The sequence below is a fragment of the Epinephelus lanceolatus genome, chromosome 20 (assembly GCF_041903045.1).
Source record: "Epinephelus lanceolatus isolate andai-2023 chromosome 20, ASM4190304v1, whole genome shotgun sequence".
Taxonomy (NCBI): Eukaryota; Metazoa; Chordata; class Actinopteri; order Perciformes; family Serranidae; genus Epinephelus; species Epinephelus lanceolatus.
Window position 1 is genome coordinate 29,793,715 of NC_135753.1, and position 27,607 is coordinate 29,821,321.

Here is a 27,607-nt window from a genome sequence, read left to right on the forward strand (position 1 = left end):
TAAAACCTCTCTCTTTTTTCTATATGATGATTATGAGTCTTTAAAATGGCTTCCTCTTGTTTTGAGCTCGTTTTCACTCCTCTGGGTGAACGCATCTCAGCTAATAGCAGTCTAAGCTATAATTACAGGAGTTGAGACATGGTGTTGAAACTACCAGGGGGCATAGTTACGACCCTCTCCCTCTGTTGTCCTTATGATTACTATAATTACAGCCCAAGTGGAGCACATATTATGTGCATATGACTGGATAAGAGCTGAAAGGCTGATCTTGAGGGGAATGGAAGACATTTGTGGTCTCAATAAATTTATACTGTACTCAATCAACCAGAGAGATGATCATGGGCTATGCTTGTTAATTTCTTACTAGCGAAGATAAAATGTAATATAACTTATTAAGTAGCTTCAAAAAGGGAGGCTGATCTAGACTGATGGTGAGGTACTAGAGCAGAGTTTAGTTGAGTTTGACATAAGTATTTTGGTGTATTTTAGGGGTTATTTTTTTGTAGAACTGGTCAACGGATAGTAGCCAAACCGTGTATTTACAACTTCCAGGTCCATCACATTAGGAAAGAGACGTCTCTGAATCAGTGAATACATCTTTTTGAGTGTCAAAAGCTCCATGAAACGAATATTCAATAACATTTCAAAAGTCTTGCAAAGCAGCAGGATTAAATAATTCTATGCCAATTCAAGTTAGTAGAAGGCGGGGAATTTTATATTCGAGAAGTTGAACTTTTGTTCATGTACCACTGAGCAACTTTGAACGAACAGCGCCCTGCCTCCAATGCTCTGTGCAGTTGTTTTTGGTTTACACTCATAAGAGGTGGCAGATTTTCTGCTCAATTTCAAATTTGTATCAATCTTTTAAATGACTAATTTGTCATTACAGTCTATATCTGGCAACAATCAATTGACCTTATGCTAAGCCCCGCCCCTTTGTGATGGTCCGACAGCTGTCAGAGTAAGCATGGAGCCCACACTGTAACTAACTGCACTCCCTGAAGAAATATTATCATATATTTGGAGAAATGAAAGAGTGATTCCAGAGAGAAGCAGACAGAGGGGTCTACAGTCTGTGTTTGAAGGATATATCCAGGATGTCAAACTGACTCAGCAGCAACAACAGGTTAAAAAGACAAAGATAGTTAGAAGCTAAAGCCGAACTATAGGCTACAGATCACAGTGTAAAAGTGAACCACCACATCACTGCTGATCGCCACACAAGACAATGAATATAAAGGGAAACTTTGCTGATATTCAACCAGCTGTGTGGCATCGCAGTGTGTGCAGATGAACGGATGAACGGTGTTTGGCTTCACCCCCGTGCTGCTGCCAGCACTTGGACCTCCACTGCTGGACAGGCAGGGATCACTGGGGGAAGTCAAACAACGTTCATGTGGGCACAGTGTGATGACACACACAGCTGGTTCAATATGAGCAAAGTTTCCCTGCTTCCCTTCACTGGTTCCTGTACAGCAGGGTCAGTCTTTGTTTCACTGTTATAATCATTAAAAAGCAGACACAGCATGTGTATACATTCAGTAGGCTATATCTTCAGTAGCTAGCTAGCTAACCCTACACTTTTCAGGGTCTGATTTTGGTTTTGGAACAGGGAAGAAACGTATATCTTTTTCCAATCTCTCCAGGTAACGAGTATCATTAATACACGACGTGCCCCAGGCACAACATTTAGCTCCAAATCTACAAAACCAGCCTGAAAATGAAGGAAATCTAAATCTATGGAGCACAGCTGTGTTGTTGTCGGACCCTGGTCTGAGCCGGCCTGATGCTACATAATGATTGGCCAGTCTGCGTCCAGGGACGGGACTTAGCAAAAGGTCAGTTTTCTCAGCTAAAATGATGGCTTTGGCTGGGAGATTGGATCAGTTTTGGCTGGCTAATTAAACCAATGTCAGTGGGTTAAAACCACAGACTCTTAAATGTTTCCAGCTTCTCATTTTAAGATGAGAATCTTTTAAAAGGGGTGTTCATGATGCACTTGATGGCAACATGCATATTCTACTAAAAGACTGATATTAACGCTGCATGTACCAGGCAAATAGTCAGCACCCTCAGCAGCTGATGATCCTTGTAGAAGATGTAGAAACAACATCATTGTTTTTGTAGTGAAATCTTCAGCTAGTCAGCCCTTATCTGATACGTATAATAAGGAACTATGTAAGATCAGACTCTTGTTTTATTCTAACATAACCCTGTATGGCTGATAGGCTGAAGTGATGTACTCATTGGCTTCAGAGGTTAACACACAGTTGCTACTGCAGGTAGTAAGATAGTGAGCCAGGCATTCTAACAATTGCAGCCTATGTTAGAGCAGAAAAACACACCATGTTTTCCCAGTCCTTACGCACTTTCACATTTTGCTTTTCAAAAGGCTGGAGAAAAATACAGGGTGGTGTCTTTTTTTCCCCCTAGCCTCTTAAAATGACAAGCATCACTCTTGCTACAGCCCTGCGCACGCTGCTTCAACATATGGAGAAATCCCAAGCTTGACAGACCTGCTGTGCCTGGTCACGGTTGCAAAGCTATGATTGGACAATTAATGCTCGGGGGAGGGGTTTAGCAAATAATTAATTGCAGATTTCTAGTGCAGATGTGCAAGAGAGATCGATACCAGTCTAAAATGTCTAAGATGTAAACACCAAGTTCTTCAACATCAAAGCTTCTTTCTGGTCTCACACGTTCAGCACTCATACAGCGATAACTACATTATACAAGAGGAACTTTGACTTTGATTTCTTCATTAGCAGTAGAAAACATGAAAGCGTCCAGTTAGCCAGCTTGTTACTGTATATTTATAGCACATGTCCGTATATCCTGCTTTTATTTGAAATAACAAGTTAAAACTTATTCTCTTGAAGATGCTGAGAGGCACTCTAAGAAACAGAAAGTCACTAACTGAAGTATAAGTAGAAAGTAAGTTTAAGGAAAGTAGTTACAGCAAATAAATTGCAATATAACTTCAAAGAACCTCTTAGAGTGCACTGAACATACTAATGCAATGCTATTTAAGAGTTTAAAGCAGTTTTCTGGTGGTATAAGTTTTACCCCAGTAGATCCTATAATTGCAATTATTGGGTGTTGCCCAGCTGATACCAAACCAGTGAGAACGCACACATCCTTAAGTTATGCATAATCTTATTTTCGGTACACTCTCTCTTGTACTCTCTTCTACATCAGAACTAAGGCTGAAATGGCGAGTCTTCAACATCCCAACATACTGACACCACTGCGGAGCATAATTAGAGGGAGAAAATTCAAAGGTTGCTAAAGAGCAAGAGATAATCAGGTGAACTCACTTTGCTGTGAAATGTTGGAGAAAGTCTGCAGATTCTGTGACATTAATATGGCAGGAATGTCCTTTACCGCGGTTCGAAAAAACTGTTGAGAGTTTCTCGTGCAATACTAATGAGCATACTCTAACTTTGCACACACTTAACCCTGAGAGGCTGCCAAGACGTGAGCATGTTGATGACACAGATATGATTTTGGCTTCAATTAAAGACAGGTTCTTATCCCAACAGGCTGCTCCACCAGAATTAGCAACATAATAAGTGAAAATTCCAATTACAAGGTCTCCTCTGGCAAGGCGTATCCCAAAAGAGCAATGCTCAGATAAGGATGCTTAAAATTTTATCAAATACACCAGTCTTATCTTACCAATGCTATGTTTTAATTTTGGCTATGATTTAGCCTATCTACGACCCATCATAACCTTTCAGTATATTGATGAAAAGTTTGCGTCAGAGCGCTGTCACAGCTGCTCAGTATTCTGCTTGTGTATGCAACGGCCATTCAGTGTGGCCCGGAGATGTCCACTGGCTTTACTCAACCGATAATGTTTGATGACTGTTTCATTATCATCCTCCGTGGTGCTTACGACTGACATGTCATCTTGTTCAGCCAGAGGACTTGCTGAAGCACACCCTAGAGAAGAAGCATGACGGTGTGAGCGAGATAATGCTGTAGCTCATTCAGAGACTGTCTGGGGCAGAATGTGCCGAGCTCCTGCAGAATTATCTATTCAATCTTCTCTTCGCTGGGGTCAAAGTGGGCAAGAAGGTGGCACGCCTCTAGGAAATTAATCTCCCTGCACGGCTTTCATCACAGTCACATCTGAAAGAAAAGATGGTCTTTTCTTTTACTTCTTGCTGTGCCCCCTCCCTCCCCTCTCTCTTTACCTCCATATGCATCATCTCTTTGTCAGTATCTTACTGGAACCTTTTTGGTCTCAGGATTATAGTTGCCAGGATTGCTGTTGCTGCTGCGTTTAGGGGTGTTACCATTTGTCATAGCTGTCTTAGATGTCTGCATCAGTTTGGTTACAGAGCTGGCTGCACATGCGAGTTCATCTTCCCCTGCCATTAGAGCTAAAATGTTAACTCATTTAAGCAGTATGATCATCAGTTACAGTACTGACATGTGCATTCCACTCCACTTGCCTCCAATACCCTGGTGGCTTTTTGTTTGGACAGGTTGATAGATGACTGGATAGATAGCATCTGTTTAGGTCTCTGTCTCATGGCAGGCACGACGGCAGCATTGCTGTGATATGAGATTTAACTTTATAGGCACCACTGGCACCTGGATTTGTCACTGAATGTTTTATCTGGACTTTTTGTAAAGTTTTACTATCATGCAGTTTTAACCTCCTGATGTAAGTTTAATGAAAACAACTTATAGGGATATGTTGCCAGTTTTCAACCAGCTTTGGATCCTAACGTGGGTAGTATGTGTCAGTGAACTATGGTAAACTTCCCTCCATCTTATCAGTGCCCTGATCTCCTGGATCATCTCTCAGCTCATATCCCGTCATCCAGCAGATTTCAATGGCTCAAGGGCTGTTGCACGACCTACAGATTGTGCTTCTGCATTTTCATATACCCGTCACCACGGACACGAAGAGTATAGAGGCAGATCAAGAGATGATGCTCCTCTTTCTCTCTCAAACTCAGACCAATCTCCAATCAAACTGAAAAAGTAGGCAGTGCTGATAAAATATAAACCAAGATTCTGTTACTGTATTGCCTATTTCTTGGTAAAATGTCATCAGAAACAAATTTAAGAGTGCTTTCTCACCTGCCCTTTTTGGTTTGGTTCAACTGAACTCAAATTCTTTTGCCCCGTAAGTGCGGTTTGTTTGGGCAGGTGTGAACACAGCAATCACACTCGGGTGCGCACAAAAACAACCGGACCAAGACCTTCTTGAAGAGGTGGTCTTGGTCTGGTTACAGACAAACTCTGGTGCGGTTCGTTTGTGGTGAGAAGGTGTTCCGACCTGGATCTGAAGCAACTGCAGTCACATGACACATTGTTTGGGTTAAACATGAGCATGTTACAGTCCTGGAGGATTATTAATGTGCACCTCCTCCTGTACTGCCTTAATATGCACATTCAGCACATCCAATGCATCAAAACATTGTTTTCTAGTTGGAGCCGCGCCTCGTTTTCAAACTGTATGGTTTGACTAAAATGAACAATGACAGCAATATAGTCCACAATGAGCAGCGCTAAAATCAACCTGTGTAGTTGTCCCTCCATTGTGACATTAGAAAGTGTCACATTTATCTTGCAAGTGTACTCTTTCTCAACGTTTGCTTTACTTCCTGGATTTTTCCCACATGGAAATTCTGACCAATCAAGAGCAGCTTTCTCACACAAGACATTTGATCTGGTCCGCTTGTAAATGCTGCCGTGAGAACATGAACCAACTCTAGGCAATTATACAACTTTGTGACAAAATGAGTCTCTGATTCAGACCAACGGAGACAACTCTAGGTCTGAAAGCACCCTAAGTGACCTATTTAGCTATAATCCAAGAATTTTGGAATAGGAAGTGGACACCATACTGTTTCCTGTGTTGTAAAAACAGCTGCAGACATGTACCAATCATAGCCTACACAGCACACCTCTACAAACTGCACCCACCACTAGTACAACATAAACCCACCAATGTAATGGTCATTATACATGAAGATGTGATTCACTTTATAAGTAACGAGAGGTAACCCTTCACATTATCCTTATCCTATACCATGACTGCATCTCTGTTAACTTAATAATTAACGGCAAGGTAAACACTAACTTCACAGCTTGCGCTTCTGGGCTAAGTGACGAAGGGGGCTGATCATGGACCGACGTGTCGGTATTGTGGGCAAGCCATGTAGCTAGTGGGCAGGTCACATTGCTGCTCCAGCCACAGCTGTACCTACTCTGAAAAAAATGAGATCAGACAACAAGTCTAGACAGTGTTGATCAAATATGACCCAAGATGTTGTTACTGCATTGCTTATTTCTCACCTAAAATGTGTTTAGAAGCATTTTTAGGTGACTGTTGAACTGTAATTCAAGATTGTTTGTTAGCAGCTGGCCGCCATGTTGTGTTTTGGGTCAAAACAGCCAAGCTTGTATTATGTCACCCACCAGCGGGAGTGTATATTGGTCCAGTGCAGAACAGTCCATTCTGGTAGCTGTAGGTTTGGCACCAAATGGCACAGCCCTTTTTCTCTGTCTTCTCTGGTCATGTAGCAGCAAGTAGACAGCCCTGTTTGAAAAGACCATCTTTCCAGCAGTGAAATACCTGTTTAATTGACAATTCTGCAATGTAATGCACACATACTGAGTAGTGACAAAAGGTAAAGTTATGAGAAATATTTCCAGTCTGTCACCTTAGGCCTCCATTCTCCTGTTATTGCCTGAGAACTGTGGGGGAAAAGTGCTACCTGAGACATTGCCAGCTGAGAGTAAGCTTCATACAGCCCCTCCTCCATATGTTACACTCCAGTAAGAAAACAATGATAATAGGGACTTAAAATGAGACTGTTTTGTGTCCATTTGTTGTCTGCAGCCCCAGCTGATGCTGTTGAGGGATACCTCTTACGTTATTTATCTAGACTGTATTTATGACAGATTGATTTCTGCCACCGACAATCTTTTAATTTTTCAGCTTCAGCTTCTCACCTGTGGTACCCCTCTGGGGAGCTCCTCACATTGCCAGACTCATATAGCAAATGGAATCAGTCATCATGAGACTGGCAAAGGAAATTAGATCAAGAGACTGAGGCTATACTCAGCAGGGTGGAGATTCATTTATGGCGCAGACAGTCAGCTACAGTATGTGCACTTGCTATGAATCTTGGCAGTGGCCGAAACAGATCCACTTAGCACTAAACCGAATGACTCCTCTGCTAGAGTCCAGCTGCTTTTGCATGCAGGGGTGAAAAGAGCAGCAGAGAAACTTCTTGTGCTGTGATTTTACAGAAATGTTACTCAGCTGTAGAAAACGAAGTATATAAAGTGAGTCATATCCTTAAAATAAAACCTAAGTTATCTAAAATCAGTGCAGTCATTGATAGAAAAAGAATGTAAGGCAAAAAGACAAGCAGCACAACCTAATATTCCTCCTCTTCCACCAGTGTTTGTACAACTGTAATCGTAAATTGCTCACGGTCATGGGTGAGGGCAAAGGAAGTGATTCAGATCTGATGAGAGCAGCTAACTCTCGCTGACATCATTCACTAAATCACTCTTAACCACGTTGCCCATATTAACTTATCCATTCACTCTTACTCCCTCATCAGTCCCCCTACGTCTTTCCTCAGTCACGCAGAAAGGCTGATGAGGACAAAGGTGATGTTAAGTGTGAAGTACAGTCAAAGTAAAATACATGTTGATGACAGAATAACAAACGGAAAAGGGACTCAATTATGCGTGTAATAGGCAGGATACCTGTCTGCTGTGAAGAGTATGAATCATATCTTCCACAGGGAGGAATTCATTAAAGTGATTGTTTACGCTTCGTGGGTGCAATGTTGACTTTGCATGTTTTTACTGAGTGATCTGAGATTTGGAAAATCAGTCCACCTTTGTGTGGTGTGCGAGCTGTGAGCAAACAAAGTTGTTCAGGTGAAAATAACACAGACTCGGGCGGTGACTGGTCATGTCCGATAGAGTCTTACAGACATCATTGACTAGGTTTTATCATTTAAACTTTGAATGTTTATATTACCAAATCAATTTTTACGTACACTTACTGGCCACTTTATTAGGCACACCTTGCTAGTACCAGGTTGGACCCCCTTTTTAATTCTTGGTGTCATAGATCCAACAAGGTGCTGGAAACATTCCTCAGAGATTTCGGTCCATATTGACATGATGACATCACACAGTTGATCCATGATGAGAATCTCCCGTTCCACCACATCCCAAAGGTGCTCTATTGGACTGAGATCTGGTGACTGTGGAGGCCATTGGAGTACAGAGAACTCATTGTCATGTTCAAGAAACCAGTTTGAGATGATTTGAGCTTTGTGACATGGTGCATTATCCTGCTGGAAGTAGCCATCACAAGATGGGTACACTGTGGTCATAAAGAGATGGACACGGTCAGCAACAATACTCAGGTAGGCTGTGGTGTTTAAACCATGCTCAGTTGGTACTAAGAAAATCTCCCCCACACCATTACACCACCACCACCAGCCTGAACCCTTGATACAAGGCAGGATGGATCCATGCTTTCATGTTGTTTACACCATGTTCTGGCCCTACCATCTGAATGTGGCAGCAGAAATCCAGACTCATCAGACCAGGCAACGTTTATCCAATCTTCTATTGTCCAGTTTTGGTGAGCCTGTGTGAACTGTAGCCTCAGTCTCCTGTTGTTAGCTGACCTCTACTGTTCAATGTAACATCAAATGTCCAATAAAGGGGCAACAAAAAAACACAAACAGGCAACTCTACCAATGTTATTTTGTAAATCATATACTTCATTTGAGACTTTGGAATAGCAAATACTTGCTGCCAATCTTCAGTCATTAAAAGTAAATGATGCAAGCAGGGTTTCTCTGGTTGTCTGGTGTTTTGATGGAGACATTAGGGAGGATTTTGAGGAGTGGACAGTATCGAGGGAGGTAACAGTGAGGAGAGAGGTTTTTATTGATTTATGATTTTTCATGGAACTGTGCACACTGTTTTCAATTTGTCTGTCTTCAACGCTCCTGTTGATTCACACTGCAGTAGAAACTGTAGAATAATTGATCAAAAAGACAGGTTTGATGTGCACGTAAGCACAGATGTTTCTGTGGTTATTTTGCAACAATTTGTTGATGGTTTTAAAGGTCTAATTCATAATTTAACCTGCTGTGCTTAATTGTGGTTATGCTGTAAAGGAAAGGCCTTTAGTATATGCTGATAGCAATTGGTAAGAATCACTCTTTCTGTCCGCCTGACATTAATGTCAAAATCAAATATGTATTTTTTCTGTACGACACAGACAAAGATGGAGAGACAAGCAAAACATAAATAAAATGGTTTATGTGGATGTTGCCTCATTTAATAAAGTGACCAATTATTGGCAACAAAATTGCAGCTACCCCAAAATTGCAGCTGTCACCAAGATACCAAACTAGCTAACATGCTAACAGTGATAATGCTAACATGCTAATTTTTCACAGGTATGTTTACCACATTCATCATCTGAGTGTAGCATGTTAGCATGTTTATTAGCAAGTACAGCTGAGGCTAAAGGGAGTGTCATTAGTGTTGCAGGTAGGCTTCTTGGTCATCAACCAAAGTACCGGACACATGAGGATGTTGACCTGATGGCACTAAAGAAAAGCTTAAGAGATCACCAGAGTTATAAGAATTCATCCTGAGGCAGACGTATATGTCTGTGCAAAATTTAATTGCAATCCATCCAATAGTTGTTGAGACATTTCGTTTAAAACCACAAATGTCAGCCTCATGAGGATGTCAGAGGAAGAGCCAGGGGGTGAGCAAAGTCATTAGGATTCATCATGTGGGAACCATGGCTCCAGTCTATCATGTTAATGCAGATGTGTGAAACTTTGACCTGCGGGTGCAGTTACATGACGAGACAAGAGATCACCACAGTCATTAGGATGCATCCTCTGGGCACCATGAATATCGGTACCAAATATCATGGCAATCCATATATAAAATGTCAGCATCATGGTGGCACCAACGGAAAAGTCAGGGGATTACTAAAGTCATTGAGATTCAGTATCTTGAGACCATTAATATCTAATAATAAGTTGAGTCTGGACCAAAGGGGTGAAACAACAGACTGACATCCATAAAGCTGCACGGCTAGCAACTGGCTATACACATAAACATAACACAAGACAGAAGACCTGTGGCTTGCTACAAGACAATAATGTATAACATAAGATTATATTAAAAAAACCTCCATTCCTTCCCTGTCATTTTACTCCTCATTGGCCTGATGACAGATATAGTTATAATATACCATACTGTAAATGTCACTCTTGGCTTCACTGAGGCACGAAAAGCTTGAGGGCTAATTCACAGTTCAATCAGGTGGCCTCATAAAACTCCGACATTAATAGGAACTAGAAGTGAGGCTGACCTTGTGTGCAGCAATAAAAACAATAAAGTCATGATCATTCATTATTAGTGGCTACCAGACTGTCTCTTAATCTTTGAGTCAGTATGTTATATCAGATTGTTGAATAACGGAAGCCTGTTTTTCAAATAACAGACCAATATTAGATAAGCCTATTGGGCGTTGGGTGGATGCCATAACAGTATTAATAATTATACAATGTGATGGTTTCTAATTAAGTGACAAATCCAACCTGTCTGAAAATTATAGGGTGACATTTGGTGAGACTGTAAGAGAGGTAAAGAGGCATATGATTGATTCGTAAGGTGTTTCTAGAATGAAGTGCAAAGAATCATGTCATCTCAAATCAAGCTACTTGAAAGTCCTCATGAGATAAAACAGATACCAGAAGATGTAAAAAACATCCATTTCAATTTAAAGTGTAGAAATAACTATGCCTGTTCTTGTTCCTTAATGTTTAAAGACTATATATATAATACGCAGAGAGAAATGTGCTGTTGTCCAGGAGATGAAAACCAGTTAAACGTGGGAATTTATTTCAGAGGCAATATAAGATATGAAACGTAAAATCTGTCATCAAGGTTGATACAGCATGACATGTTTGCTGCATTGAAACACCATGTTGTGTTCATTGTTTTAAAGAAGACACTTCTAGAACCATCATGAAGTGAGATTAAATGGAAATGGGCTGATTTTAAGGTGCTTTCAGACCTATAGTTGTCTTGGTTTGCTTAGAGTTGGTTCGTGTTCTCACGGCAGCATTTACAAGCAGACCAGATCAAATGCCTTGTGTGAGAAAGCTGCTCTTGATTGGTCAGAATTTCCATGTGGGAAAAATCCAGGAAGTAAAGCAAACGTTGAAGAAGAGCACACTTGCAAGATAAATGTGACACTTTCTAATGTCACAATGGAGGGACAACTACGCAGGTTGATTTTAGCGCTGCTCATCGTGGACTATATTGCTGTCATTGTTCATTTTATTTAAACCATACAGTTTGAAAACGAGGTGCGGCTCCAATTAGAAAACAATGTTTTGATGCATTGGATGTGCTGAATGTGCATATTAAGGCAGTACAGGAGGAGGTGCACATTAATAATCCTCCAGGACTGTAACATGCTCATGTTTAACCCAAACAATGTGTCATGTGACTGCAGTTGGTTCAGATCCAGGTCGGGACACGTTCTCACCACAAATCAACCGCACCAGAGTTTGTTTGTAACCAGACCGAGACCACGTCTTCAAGAAGGTCTCGGTCTGGTTGTTTTGGTGCACACCTGAGTGTGATTGCTGTGTTCACACCTGCCCAAACGAACCACACTTAGGGGGCAAACAAACCTGAGTTTGAATGAACCGAACCAAAAAGGGCAGTTGTTAAAGCAGCCTTAGAAGGGTTAATACATCTCAGGTCTGATTGGGTGGGATGGCCTCGTAGAATTCCTTTTTCCATTTTTTTCCCATTTTTTGATAAAACATGAAGCAGTGACACATTTTTGCTGTTGTTTTCTGATCCTGACTGGTAACATATTAAACACTGGCACACGCAATTGTCTGTTGGCAGCTTCCCTCCAAAAGTATTGATGATTGTTGCAAATCAGCCTTCAAACGGCCATTAGTCAAACCATGGACAAGAAATATGGGGAGATCAAGAAGAGAACTACAGAGGAATCACAAATGTGTCTTGGCATCTGGTTATGTGTTTGTGTGTGCAGCACATGTAACTATATATTTATGTGTGTGTGTTTTTGTGTGTGTGTGGTGCCTGTGCAGAGAGCAAAACTCCGCTGGGCAGCTGGGGAGAGCTTTGAGCTGCTGGATGCTGTTTTGTGAGGATGATTAATGACCAGACTTTGGCGTGCAGCTCTGTGAAACCATTGTAGCCTTAGAGTCTGATCTTCTAACACAGTGAGAGGTAGAAAATATTGAAAAATTTGTCCTCACCTCATCAACAACACAGATTCATGAGTGAAATACAACGTTATTAAACTGCACAAGATAAAACATGCTGTTCTTCATTTATTATACAGTCATAGTCTGGCCTTACCAAATAAGTAATGCCAGTCAGTGTGTGCACATCACCATATTTTTACCTCTGTGCTGTCATGCATTAAGTGATATATAGTCTGTAGGTAAGCGTTGGGGAGATGAACTGTTCCAGCAAAAGCATCTATCTCCTTGGTTTTTTTACTTCTCTGAGCATTATCCTTAATTTTATCCTTAGTGCACATTGGCAGCCTCCCCTATCCCTCACTTCATCTCATCATCGTATGCTTGCTGTCTTTGTATTTCTTTGTAATATATTTGCCTGCATACCGACTCTTCTACATCTATCTCTTTCCACCTAATTGACAGTCAGGTCCTCTTTCTTGTTCTTTGTCAGCACTGTCCTCTTTTCGTTGTTTTTTCCCCAGCTACCGTTTTCCAACATAACCACCTCTTCAACTCTTCTGCTTGTTCATATCCTCCCCAACTCCCCCTTCCTCCTCCAAATTTACCTACTTTTCTTCGGATATGTCACTCGGATTATAGTGGATGACAAGGTTTACCGGCAGAGTCCTTGGTGGCAAAGTACATAAATATTTATATGAATACAAAAGCATCTTCAGGCTTGTTTGTCTGCTTTTGCTTGATTAAAGCGTCAGCTAAATCTCGACATTGTGGATGGCCACAGGTCCTATGAATTATTGAGAAAATGTACTTGAAATTACTCAAAGTTCAAGTCTTTAGTTTTCGAAGTTCTGCAACAGTTTTATTTAACAGTAAGTGCGCTGTGTTATGGCAATGGAGGATACTTGTTCCTGAAGATGTGCATTATATGTAGCAGCTCTAACACTGTGGCATAGTGGTGGCAGGAAATTACTTAATTTTGATACTGTCAATAGTGTAATTGTTTTTAATATCCTACTCTAACACGGTTATGAAAAATAAACCACTCCACACAGGGTAATTAACAGTTTGCTAAAACCCCTTCCCTGAACAGCGATTCTCCAACCATTGCTCAGAAACCTTCCTCAGCACTGGCCTGTCAAGCTTTGGATTTCTTCACATGTTGCGGCGATGTGCAGAGGCTGTAAAAAACTTCTTCCCTGGCATTAAACCCCTAACAACTCATCTCCGTTCACCAAGATTACATATTTAGAAGGGTTTTTCATGAAAAAATCCCTTCATGCTGTAAAATGGCTTGAATGTAACTCTGCACCTTTGCCTCATTTAGTATGTGCGGAGCTATAAATATGCAATTATCCTGCTCGCTCGCTCGCTTGCCTGCAGCTCAAGCGTACCTGCTCATCTTCACTCCGCTCATCAAACACACAAACCTCTGCTTGTAAATGGCAATAGATAACATAACCCTTTGCCTGACTGTGTTATCAGACAGCTACTAATGTGTTTCCATTGTTAGATAAACCTTGTTTCCGATCTCCGGCTCTAACAAGTTGAAGTGAAAGTGAAATAGTGTCGGCACAAATACCGATACAGAGCTACGCCTGTTTCTCCTCTGATCAGTGCCGCCCCCAGAATGTTTTCATAGGTTTTGAAATGAAAAGCTTGTGACGTTACACAGAAACCAAAAGTCAAAACTGAATTTCAGGAATTCCATTATGCTGTTGAATTATATAGACTATTTGGAAACTATGTCAATATAAGGAATCTCATACTGATATATTCTGGGATCTTATTTTACAGCTAATTTTACATTTTAACACCGGTACAGTTAACATTTTGAGTTCCACAAGAACACAGCAATGGTGTTTTAATGTCATGTTCGTTGATTAATTGTTCTTCAAAAAGGCTGTTTGTCCTTTTTTTTAAAAAACAAATATGCAGCTTTAATTTGAAGGAGTACATTGACTGTAACAGGCCTTCTCGAGTTTAGGGCAGACTTGTAGGTGCCCATAGAACTGTATATTGAGATGAGAGTTAAAGGGACCCTTTTAAAAATGGCCATACCAGTTGTTCCCTTGCCAAAGGTAGCCTAACTTTAGAGCAATATTAAGCCATTCACAACATGCTGTGTTGACCTGGTTGGTACCAATGGATCCTTGAGGCAGTGTTGGGCAGTAGTGTCACTACAAGCAGCGACATTACGGATTTAACTGCATTTCTCAGTAGAGTGGTGGTAACGTCACAGCTTTCTGAGTCAAATAGCTTTTCAGTAGTGAAGTTAATTAATTGACCTAGTGGCTATTTTTCCCAGGAAAAGCTCTGAAGTGCAGCAGACTTTGTTTTCTGTGGAGGTCTGGATAAAAGTAAGGATAATAAAACTAAGGGTAAAGTAACGTGACTGATGCCAGAGTCACACCGAGGTGTGTTGATGAGAAAAACACTTCCACATGACATCATACTAATCCTTCAGTTTATTCTGTATGCTGCTTTGCTGTTGGCTTTTCTTGGCAAGGTTTACTGCCTATTCTGCTAATTATACGTCTTATTGCATATAAAAAAACACACCATATGGACATGTTAACAAGGTTAAAAACTTGATTTTCACTGCAGGGGTTAGTATTTTCTCCCACAACCAGTAAGCTATAAAAAATCTCTGTCTTGTGTCCAAGTATGTAAGATGAGCAACCAAACAGGAGTATGTTGGAATTAAATAAGAGTCTAATCTTACATTTTTGCTTTTGATATAAGTGTGTACTGGCTCTACGCTGCAATACAAGGCCAATGCCTGTCACAATCCCTGTCTCTCAGTCCTCTCCTGCCACTCTGCTGCAGTGTTTTTCCACTCCCCCTCCCTCTGCTTCACTCTACCTGTCAGCCGCGCCCACCTCATCAGCCCAACTCTGCTCACCTGCCTACACAGCTGCAGCTCATCAACCAGCCCTGCATATAAGCCTCTCCAGCACCTTCACTCACTGCCAGATTGTTCTTTAGCATTATGCGAGACTCTCCAGCGTTCTTCTCCTGCCTGATCTCCCGGTGCCAACTCTGCCTGTCCCCGACCTGCTCTCCTCGTCTGCCTCCCAGTAAACTCACCTGCCTTCTGTCCCCGACCTCGTGCTTTGCTTCAGCGTCTCTGGTTTCTGCCTGCTCGTCTGGTCTCGACTCCTCCGCCCGGCCTCGTCTACCCTCCTGCCTGCTCCTCAACGGTGCTTCTGCCTTCGCTGACGGCTCTTCTAGCTACGACCTCCCCAGTTCCCTGGACGGACTCATCGAGTTGACCACGAGGCTGGACAGGCGGATTCAGACAAGGAGGAGGGAACAACGCCACGAGGGAGGGGATCACCGGCCATCTTTCCGTCAACGTCGACTCCCAGCCCCTCCTGTCCCACCTCCTGAACCCATACATGGAGGGGCGGAGCCCATGCAGGTGGGGCGGACCAGCCTGACGCCGGAGGAGCGAGAGCGACGACGCCGGGGAAATCTCTGCCTCTACTGTGGCCAGGCCGGCCATTTTGTTTCCCGGTGTCCAGCAAAAGGGAGGGCTCAGCAGTAAAGAGGGGCATTCTGCTGAGCCGTTCCCAGAACTCTGCCCCAGACCCAAGACCTCTGTTCCACGTCCAGCTTTTGCTGCCAGGGGGGTCCCACACCCTCGCCACATTCATCGACTCGGGGGCGGACGTCAGCCTGATCGACGAGGAGCTCGCCCGCCAGTTGGACCTCATTAGGGTCCCTCTCCCTCATCCCGTGCCAGCCAGCGCCCTGGACGGTCATGTCCTGGGGACTGTCACTCATCAAACCACTCCCATCTCAATGCTTCTGTCCGGCACACATCAAGAGACTATTCAGTTTCACATTCTGAGATCTCCCAACCTTCCCCTGATTCTTGGCTACCCCTGGCTTCGCCGTCATAACCCCCACATAGACTGGTCCACGGGGTCCATCCTGGGATGGAGCCCCTCCTGTCAACAGATCTGCCTCAGACCAGCAGTGGCATCCACGCCACCGGCCAGCTCCCGTTCCACCTCAGACCTCTCCATGGTACCCCCTGACTACCACGACTTCCGGGAGGTGTTTAGCAAGGCTAGGGCCACCTCTCTGCCCCCTCATCGGCCCTACGACTGTGCCATCGACCTCCTTCCCGGCTCCGTCCCTCCCAAGGGCCGCCTCTACTCCCTGTCCGCGCCTGAAAGGGAAGCCATGGAGACCTACATAAACGACGCCCTGGCCGCCGGGATCATCCGACCCTCCTCTTCACCTGCCGGAGCGGGGTTCTTCTTCGTCGACAAGAAGGACGGGACATTAAGGCCCTGCATCGACTACAGAGGGCTCAACGACATCACGGTGAAGAACCGCTACCCTCTCCCCCTCATCGCCTCAGCCTTCGAGCTGCTCCAAGGGGCCACCATCTTCACTAAGTTGGACCTCCGCAACGCATACCATCTGGTCCGGATCCGTGAGGGAGACAAGTGGAAGACGGCCTTCAACACCCCTACTGGACATTACGAGTACCTGGTGATGCCTTTCGGCCTCACCAATGCCCCTGCTGTGTTCCAAGCCCTCATCAATGACGTGCTCCGAGACATGCTCAATAAGTTCGTGTTCGTCTACCTAGACGATATTCTCATCTTCTCCCGCTCCAAGCAAGAACACATTCATCACGTCCAGACAGTGTTGCAGCGACTGCTGGAGAACTCCCTGTTCGTCAAGGCGGAGAAGTGCGAGTTCCACGCCCCCTCTGTCTCCTTCCTGGGGTACATCATAGGCCGGGACCGCATGGAGATGGACCCCGTCAAGGTATCAGCTGTCACCTCCTGGCCCGTCCCTGATTCCCGCAAACAGCTGCAACGATTCCTGGGGTTCGCCAACTTCTATTGGAGGTTCATCCGGGGCTACAGCACGGTGGCAGCACCTCTCACCGCCCTCACCTCCTCCAAGGTCCCTTTCAGGTGGACCTCGGCCGCCGAGGAGGCGTTCCTGCACCTGAAGGGGCGGTTCACCTCAGCCCCCATTCTCCTGATCCCTGACCCCGAGAGACAGTTCGTCGTAGAAGTCGACGCTTTGGATGTGGGGTTGGGGGCCGTCCTCTCCCAACGTGCTGCCAGGGACCAGAAGCTTCACCCCTGCGCCTTTTTCTCCCGGCGTCTGTCCCCAGCTGAAAGAAATTACGACATCGGGAATCGAGAACTGTTGGCGGTGAAGCTGGCACTGGAGGAGTGGCGCCATTGGTTGGAGGGAACCAAGACCCCCTTTCTCGTCTGGACTGACCACAAGAATCTGGAGTACATCCGCTCGGCCAAGAGGCTGAACTCTCGTCAAGCCCGGTGGGCCCTCTTCTTCGCCAGATTCAACTTCACTCTCTCCTACCGTCCAGGCTCCCGCAACGTCAAACCTGACGCCCTGTCCCGTCAGTTCATGGTCGGGGAAGAGGACTCCCCCAGCCCTGACAACATCCTCCCCACTTCTCGTCTGATGGCCGCTCTCACCTGGGGGGTGGAGGAGCGAGTTAGAGCTGCTTTGGAGGACCAGCCCGGGCCCAGCTCCTGCCCCCAAGACCGCCTATTCGTCCCGCAGGAGTTAAGGACGGAGGTTCTGCAGTGGGCCCACGACTCCCGGCTCACCTGCCATCCGGGGATCCTCCGTACCAAGGAGGTCCTACAACGGCGGTTCTGGTGGGCTACTTTGGATGAGGACACCAGAGACTTTGTTAACGCTTGCCCAATCTGCAACCAGAACAAGGCCCCTCGGCAGGCCCCTGCCGGCCACCTGCAACCCCTGCCTGTGCCTCACCGCCCCTGGTCCCACATCTCTTTGGACTTTGTCACTGGACTGCCGCTGTCAGGGGGCCACACCGCCATTTTGACTATTGTGGACCGCTTCAGTAAAATGGCTCATTTCGTGCCCCTGCCCAAGCTTCCATCGGCCAAAGAGACTGCTGAACTGATTCTGCAACACGTGTTCCGGATTCACGGCCTCCCGTCTGATGTGGTCTACGATCGAGGCACCCAGTTCACCTCTACCTTCTGGAGGGAATTCTGCCGTCTCCTGGGGGCCTCCACCAGCCTGACGTCTGGATTTCATCCCCAGTCTAATGGTCAGTCAGAAAGGATGAATCAAGAAATGGAAACGGCGCTCCGCTGCATGGTCTCCAGGCACCCTGCCTCCTGGTCCTCGCAACTGCTGTGGGTGGAGTACGCCCACAACACCCTCATCAGCTCCGCTACTGGACTCTCCCCTTTCCAGTGCGCTTACGGCTTTCAGCCTCCCCTGTTTTCTGCTCAAGAGAAAGAGACCGTCTGTCCCTCAGTGGAGGCCTTCATCCGCCGCTGCCGCCGGACCTGGACACAGGCCAGGGCTGCACTTCTATGGGCCGCCGACAGATACTCGACAGCTGCCAACCGTCACCGCTCCCAGGCCCCCCCTTATCAGGTGGGACAGAAGGTGTGGCTGTCTACCCGGGACCTGCCTTTGAGGGTGGAGTCGAGGAAGTTGGGCCCCAAATTCATCGGTCCATTCCCCATCGAGAGGGTGATAAACCCAGTGGCTGTTCGACTCAAGTTGCCCCGTTCCATGCGGATTCATCCCACCTTCCATGTCTCCAAGCTAAAGCCGTGTCGGGAGAGCCACCTGCAGCCCGCCTCCCGGCCACCCCCACCGCCTCGCATCATCGATGGGGACCCTGCTTACACGGTGCACCGCTTGCTCCGCTCTCGTCGCCGGGGAAGGGGCCTGCAGTACCTCGTCGACTGGGAGGGGTACGGTCCGGAGGAGCGGTCATGGGTTCCGGCCCGCCAGATCCTGGACGCACGGCTCATCAGGGAGTTCCATCGCCAACACCCTGACCAGCCCTCCAACATCACCTCGGCACAAGGGGGCCCCAACACTGACCTTTGGTCTCCTCCTGCATCTGAGGCATCTGGGTCTGAGGAGGAGGATGCGGGACCGGCCTCGGAGGATGAAGAGACTGGGACAGAGGCCTCTGAGGAATTTTAGCCCTCCTCCAGGCCCCCGCCACCCACCCAGCTCCTCTGGAACTGTTTGGGACGTCAGGAGCCGTCCCTTGAGGGGGGGGTTCTGTCACAATCCCTGTCTCTCAGTCCTCTCCTGCCACTCTGCTGCAGTGTTTTTCCACTCCCCCTCCCTCTGCTTCACTCTACCTGCCAGCCGCGCCCACCTCATCAGCCCAACTCTGCTCACCTGCCTACACAGCTGCAGCTCATCAACCAGCCCTGCATATAAGCCTCTCCAGCACCTTCACTCACTGCCAGATTGTTCTTTAGCATTATGCGAGACTCTCCAGCGTTCTTCTCCTGCCTGATCTCCCGGTGCCAACTCTGCCTGTCCCCGACCTGCTCTCCTCGTCTGCCTCCCGGTAAACTCACCTGCCTTCTGTCCCCGACCTCGTGCTTTGCTTCAGCGTCTCTGGTTTCTGCCTGCTCGTCTGGTCTCGACTCCTCCGCCCGGCCTCGTCTACCCTCCTGCCTGCTCCTCAATGGTGCTTCTGCCTTCGCTGACGGCTCTTCTAGCTACGACCCCCCCACCGGCTCCCGACCTCGCCTCAGCTCACTCCTCGTCGGCTTCTCAGCACGATCAGCCGGCGCTTCAGCCTACGGTGTGTCTGCCTCGCCACCTTTGGCTGCCGTAAGCTTGATCTCTTTCCCTCATCTGAGCCTCAGAGACTGTGTGAGGGCAACTTGCCCGAAGAACGAACTTTATTCTGTGTTTATTCTGCCTGCTGCATTCCCTGTTTGCTGTGGTGCTAATAAAAGTCATTACCAACTGTTCCTGCGAGCCTGGTACTGCATTTGGGTCCACAAACACACCCGTTTCAATGCCGTTTCCTTTATTTCTGTGTCTTCTACACAGGTCATCAACTGGTCGGACTGCCAGCTTTTTTCCTAGGACATGCAGCTGTAGTCTCAGTCTTTAGGATGGTGTAATGTATATGACCATCAAGTGCAGTTATGAATGAATAATGAATGGATCTATGAGGTGTTTCTTATCTAAATATGACAAAAAAAGATGTTTGTGGTGCCTGAGCAAATCCCAAAATCCCAACCTTAGGTTTTCTAGTTTGTAAGAGGGGAATTTATAGTAGGGAAAGAGATTTTGTTAGCAGAGACACTTGTCGATCCCTTCTAACACAGACAGAAGACCAGACAACATTTCCCCACAAGATATGCTCAGTTCCCTTTTTTTTAATACTAAGTAGAGTAGCTTTCACCTGTTAATAAATCTGCAAGCTGAAGGGCAGACAGCCTTCAGGCGTTTTAGTGTGGAGGCAGTCACATGTCTATGAATGATGTCCATAATCGAGACTTGAGAGAGTGCTTGACTCCTCTCCCCTCTCCCTAGAAAAAAAAGTCTTCTCTCTGTATAAGTTAACTTTCCACCTTAACTTTTTGTTAAATATATTTTTATGTGCTCGAGAATGTGTTGGCAATCCAGATGCCCAAATTTTTGTAATAAGAGGATTATGTTAGTAAAGTAATACCTAATGTACTAGTCTGAGGATGGGACTAATTAGTGTGCTTAGTCAGAGTGGGAAGCAGAGTGTTTATCAGTGTTCACCTTCAAAACATAAAAACAAAGGCATTTGTTTTAATAGCAGCTTAAGAATATGCATCACACTGCTGAAACATCATTAATATAAACACTAAAACAAAGCGGACTCAACATTGAACCTTGGGGCACACCTTTGTGTACGCTTAGAAATCATCCACTTTAACACTGAAGCTATCAGACATCCAGTTCATGAACCAGTTATTTATTCTGATTATTGTGATTATTATGATGATTACGATTGTTTTCATTGTTATCTAAGTTGAATTGATGATTGTTTTGATGCAATCACCACTCTTAGCAGTTGCCTCGGTGGATGCATCTGTAGCAGCTTATCTTCGTTGCCATGTTTGGAAGTAAGGATAACAGCTTTCCAAAGAGAACCAGTTTCATGTAAACATGAAATGTATGATTGTACAATACATAATCTAAAATATAATATGGGTCTAACCTGAATGTGTTTATGTATTTGTTTGTACTTGTAGACTATCGGCCCCAAGGAGGGCTGGCAGGTGTACAGCTCGGCCCAGGATGCTGATGGGCGCTGTATCTGCACAGTGGTGGCACCAGAACAGAGCCTGTGCTCCAGAGATGCCAAGAGCAGACAGCTCCGCCAGCTACTAGAGAAGGTAAGCACATGTAAAAAGGAATATTTACCACCTCAGTACAGCCTGCACTGCTGTTAAAGATGGGAATAATAAAGGAACAAACCTCTACATGATGTATTCTTGTTCTTTTGAGGAGTGTAATAGTCCTCCAGTACTAGATGTTTTATCATGTGCATTTAACATAGGTACGCTGCTGCTAGGCTTCACTGTGTTTGTTCTTTTTCAAAAATAGCCTGTCAAACATTCAGGCACACATGCAGGCTCACCAGGGAAAACCCATCAAAGTGCCTTTCAATTAGCGGCAGTGAAAAGAAAGAAGGAGCAAAGAGAAGGTGTCTGCAGTTCACTCGCTGAGAGAACTATTCTATACTATTCTATACTATACTATATTATACAATACTATACAATGCAGTACTATACTATGCTGCTAAAAGTCGAGGTTGTGAGTGGAGTCCTGTTTGAGGTGATCATTTATCATTGTTTTATTCTAGGTGCAGAACATGTCTCAGTCCATTGAGGTGCTGAACCTACGAACTCAGAGGGATTTCCAATATGTCATGAAGATGGAAAACCAGATGAAGGGCCTGAGGACCAAGTTCAGACAGATTGAGGACGACAGGAAATCCATCATAGCCAGAAACTTCCAGGTACTCTACAGCCTCGTTTAATCACAGCCTGGTTTAATCAAATGAGCATGGATCTGCTCTATTACGTTTTTCTATTTTACAAATGTCATTTATACCGTAAGCATGCTCTCATGAGTCATTCAGTTTAGAATTGTTTAGGCCCTCTCACAGAACTGACATTTTGCAGGTTTTTACTTTATATTATTTCAAAGACAAGAACAGAAAGACTGGGAAAAAGAAGGGAATTAAACCCAAGAAATTCCATTCAAGTGAGATATTTAGGGAAATTCAAAGCTATAGTATGCAGGATCTTCACTTTTGACCCACTAGAAGGGTGTGCCGGTGTATTTATCTGCAGAGACTCTGCCCTTTGCCTGAACTTTTTCATGTTTTCTAGTGTTTGGGACGCTCCAGGGCACAGTGTGCAGGTGAGGTCAGGACTGTATAAAAAGGTAGCCCTTTTTGCCAGACTGTGAGCAGCACGCATCCAAGAGGAAGTTATATGAATTGCAGAAACAGTGCAGATAAAACGCAAATATAGTGACACAAAACACCAAGCAGACAAAACTCATTCCAACATGAGAGTGAATCTTTTAACTGGTGATACTGTCTACAAACAAACGGACAAAGCATAAAGCATAAAGAAAGGAAAAGAGGAAACTGCTCGACTTACAGAAGGGTCCTTCTTTAAAACTTGTCACCACAAGGTTGCCGGACAACCAGTGGAGACTTAAGGAAGTCACTGCTCCCAGCTAAGAGATAGTGCGGCACATCACCCCCCCAACAAAGCCACAACTTGTTCCACTATGTTTTATGAACAGATTCACTGTTAAGTAACCAGCACAGTCCGTCTTCTTTCACTTTTACACAGCCGCTAATAGTATACTGAGTCTGCTGAGTGCTGCACTGTCACCATTTGGGTGTGGCATTCCATCCTTTGACAGCCATATCCATCTGGCTAATAGATCTCATCGCCTTTATTTGAAGGAAGTTATTGAGGAAAGCCAGGATAAGCAGTCTGAATAACTTCTTTTTCAGGGTGCACCCATCTTCTGTGTACATGAAAATAAAATATTCAGCAGCGTTTTAATTCAGAAAGCACTTACATCTTTGGTTGTTTCAGAGGCTGTTTTGCTGCTGCAGTTGCCCTGTGTGGATTGCACTGGACAGCTGGTATGGGAGTAGGAATTTCTCTTGTGTGGCAAGTTGTGAGACACTGAATGAGTTTGAGAAATAACTGTGCGGAACAACCACTAGCATGGCAAGAATATCAGAGATAAAGCCATGAGTTAGAATAAAAAGAAGGCTGACCATATCATATGGAAAATGTAGTTAAACACAGGAATAGACTTGTGTTTTAGGAACTTGTTCAATGTTGCATACATGGTGGATAATTGTGGTTTCTCACACAATGAAAGGGTGAATGCTTGGATGGATAGATGAATGAATAAATGGTTCATTGCTTTAAGGTATGTGTCATTAGGTGCTTTCTACAGCTCATACTATATTAGGTCACTCTTTTTTCCTCATGATGAATAATTATGTACTGTCACCTGGGACTGCAAATGCTAACATGTTAGCATGGAGCACTGGAGCCACAAGGGATTGTTTGTCGTTACCTGAGGTCTAGTCTCCCCAGTACATGTCCTGTGGGTGTATTCTTTTGATAACAAATGCTGAAGCAGGGTTTGCTCCTCTGTCAATTAAACTGTAGTTTTGTTTTCCCCTGACCACCACACCTATCCACACTATACCACCTCTCTCTGTTTCCCACTTCTGCCGCTGTCACTGTCACTTCTGCAGGAGCTTAAAGACAAGATGGACGAGCTGAAGCCGTTGATCCCTGTGCTGGAGCAGTACAAGATGGATGCTGCGCTCATTTCCCAGTTCAAGGAGGAGATCAGGAACCTCTCAGCGGTGCTGACAGGCATCCAGGAGGAGCTCGGGGCCTACGACTATGATGAGCTCTATCAGCGAGTCCTGCGACTGGACAGCAGGCTCCGCAGCTGTATGGGCAAACTAAGTAAGTGGTGAATGCTGCATGTGCGACTGTACAGTGTTTTTTATTGTCTTATTAGAGACAATGCTGGCAATGGTACTGTTGAATAAATAGTACTAGCACAAGTGGGATTATAATAGTATTTGCATGATGTCATAAAGTGTAACAGCCACATTCCTGCCATAGCAGTGTTCTTATGTTTTGTTGCTGCTGTAGAAAATAACCAGGGGAGAAATGTGGATTTTAAAAGAAAACTCTAAAGCCTGACTTCCTTGTGGTTTTGAAGTATAAGACCACACACACACACACACACACACACACACACACATGTGGCCCGTGTTCATTAAACTGCACCTATGTACAGCAGGTTACTTTTAGAAGCCTACTTTCTTGGTTGTGTTGCCCTTACATCCCACACATAAAAAAAAAATGTTTCCTTTGTAAAATGTGTTTAATGGAAATGTGTTTTCACCTCTATTTTATGTCACTGAAGAAAAGAGGCAATTAGTTTTTTGTTCTTGTAGACTTGTTTGGTATATTGATAGCCTTTGGCTCTGCAAACAACAAAATGTTCCAAAATCTTTTTAAGAGCACTTCTGAAAGTAACACATGCTGGTTGTGTACTTCTTTACAACCGCAGCATCCAATAACTCTACAGGGAAGTCATCAGGCTATGTATTAGTCAACTGACCATTTATTAAATCTTTCTCTTTGAAGTGGCTAAATAAACTCAAATATTAAAGACAAAATTAAGAAAGAACACTATATAGATATAAAAACTTTAACTCAGAGGCTGTATATTATGGATTTTATTTGTTATAATGAATGCAGTAGATGGGTAAATGGCACTGGTAGAGTTCGTCTGGAAGGTGCAGGCACTGCTGCAGCACTACATTTTCATTACTGTCCTTTGCTAATCGTTCTCAAGCCAAATCTGTTGAAGTCTACCAAAATAAGCAGCTTGTAAATAAAGATTTTGATGATGCGACATGTGAGGTCTGTGGCGTTTAGGTATAATTTGGGCTAGGCATGTGGAAGCTGTGTTGACTGTAACCACAAACAGCAGTTGCACCTTTATACCTCAAGTTAAATAAAGCAGCTCGCTGCCAGTGCTATCTTAGTATGCACAGAGGGCACACTCTCTGGTGGCACAGGCATGAAATTGGCTTGAGAAATCTAGTTAGAGACAAAAACCACCACAGCACATCTTATCGCTGCATTTCTTTATTAACAGCGTGTGGGAAATTAATGAAAATCACTGGACCTGTTACAATAAAGACATCTGGAACCCGGTTTGGGGCATGGATGACTGATCCTCTAGCATCAACCAGAAACAACAGGGTGAGTTATGAAAGCTTGGGAGTGCTCTCTGAGGGCTGAGCAGTGTGTGCAGTACTATATCTGTTTTTGGGTTGATGATGAAGATGGGACAGACTGTTATCATGGAGTGGCTTTTGACTTAAGCTAATCTGTAGTGGAGTAGTGATGTGTCTGAGTTGCAAATTTTTGAACTGCATATCTGCATTTTTTATAGAATCACAATTTATTTAAAGATTATTGTTTAAAAAAGAGTTTAGAAATAGTTCATATGTGATTGTTGACTTGTTTATTTTATCAGCTGTTTCTCACATTCTCTTTATCCTCTCTGATGTAGGTTTGGTATATGGACAGTTACACTAACAGCAAGATTGTGCGTGAGTACAAGACAATAGATGACTTTGTCGCAGGAGTGGTCTCCCGAACCTACAGCCTCCCTTTTAAATGGGAGGGAACCAATCATATTGTCTACAATGGATCGCTTTACTACAACAAGTACCAGAGCAACATTATAGTCAAGTACAGCTTCGAGACGGGCAGCGTGCTGGCCCAGCGAGCTCTGGAGTTCGCCGGCTTCCACAACATGTACCCATACACATGGGGGGGATACTCCGACATAGATGTCATGGCTGACGAACTGGGAATGTGGGTTGTGTACGCGACCAATCAAAACGCTGGAAATGTCGTCATCTCCCAGATCGACTCTGACACCCTGCAGGTCTTGAAGACTTGGAACACCGAGTACTCCAAAAGGAACGCGGGTGAATCATTCATGATCTGTGGGACGCTCTATATCACTAACTCTCACCTGTCGGGAGCAAAGGTTTACTACGCTTACTCTACCAAGACTTCGAGTTACGAGTACATAGACATTCCTTTCCACAACCAGTACTTTCACATCTCCATGCTTGATTACAACGCCAGAGAGAGAGCACTGTATGCCTGGAATAACGGACACCAGGTAATATTTAACGTCACCCTCTTCCATGTCATAAAAACTGACGATGACTCTTAAACATTACACTTTTCCAACCACGTCTAAAGCACCATCATTTGTGATACGAGGACTTCTTAATTAACCATGTTTGTCAAAAATGGACTATGGTATCTTTAATTGCCACCACTTGAACTTTTCTAATTTGTGGCTCTTGGTTCTTGGCTGAATTGAGCATGGACACCAATGACTTGATACCTTACTGAAAAACATGTTATACATTTTTTACACTCTTTCCATTGCTGCTGATCAGACTGGTATGCCTTATTTGTTATGTGTCGGGTCTGCCAGCCGAAGACTCTTGCGAGCTTTTGCATGAATGTTCACAGTTTCTCTGCAGTGGTTTCCTAAAATGTAGCTGTGTTTTTGTTGCAAATCAATTATGGTGTTTGCATTTTTGTCTATCTAAAAGTCTATTTAAAAGTATTTAAACTTTAAAGCATATTTGCTACCATGTTAAGCTCGCTGGTTGTAAAATATAGTAGCCATTCTTTTAAAGATGGGCCTGTAAATTATTGCTGTTATGTATGTATCTGTGGAGGAAAAAACATTTGTATTTTTTATAAAAGAAAACCATGGGAGAAAATCTGTGCATTTTCATTAAAATTAAAATATTGTACATTTCATCAAAATGGTTTCGGCTGGTAAAATGTATATCTGCCATGATGTGACGGAGAAACAGTCAGCTCACTGGGGGCCATTCTATCATTTCGGCCTATTCCAATCATAAAACTATGATTCAAGCACTGAAACATTAATCTGCTCGACTATGCAAGTGCTGTATGGGAGGGTTGCCTAGAGTTAGTGATATGCTAGAGGTGTCTTTCCTTTTCATTGAGCTTTTTGGGCTATAAATGATGTGGGAACACGACCTGTCACACTTAATTGGGATAATCACCTCTGCCTTCTACTACAGAGGGATGGGAGGACAACCTGAAGAAGAAGTGGCCTTGGATAGCATTAACAAACTGACTTAGCTAAAATGTTACTCAGTTCAAGGATGGTAGATCTTCCTATAGGCAACATAGATGGTCGCCAAGGGCAAATCCCATAGGGAGGGTGCAAAAACTGCCCCAGATGCATTCTCACTTCCAACTCATCACATACTCTACATATGAGGTGCTTGGTAACCTGGGTGCCTCTGTTGTTGATGTTCGCTGTGACGCCATGTCAATTTATGCCTGTTACATGCATTGTGTTTTTCCAAAATACGCTTCCTG

The 27,607-nt window shown here is 44.4% G+C and overlaps 1 protein-coding gene across 2 annotated transcripts in view; it reads left to right on the forward strand.

The window, feature by feature from the left end:
• Positions 1-27,148, forward strand: part of olfm3a (olfactomedin 3a) — a 67,905-nt gene extending 40,757 nt beyond the window's left edge. Inside the window, exons 2-6 of one of the 2 annotated variants that reach the window (XM_078162775.1) lie at positions 21,329-21,472; positions 21,943-22,098; positions 23,881-24,100; positions 25,311-25,417; positions 25,731-27,148. In XM_078162775.1, the coding sequence (XP_078018901.1) occupies positions 21,952-22,098; positions 23,881-24,100; positions 25,311-25,417; positions 25,731-26,408 (1,152 nt within the window). In that variant the 5' untranslated portion in view covers positions 21,329-21,472; positions 21,943-21,951 and the 3' untranslated portion in view covers positions 26,409-27,148. The remainder of the gene's footprint in view (positions 1-21,328; positions 21,473-21,942; positions 22,099-23,880; positions 24,101-25,310; positions 25,418-25,730) is intronic. The other variant, XM_033638344.2, reaches the window with a different exon arrangement.
• The last annotated feature ends 459 nt before the right edge of the window (positions 27,149-27,607 follow it).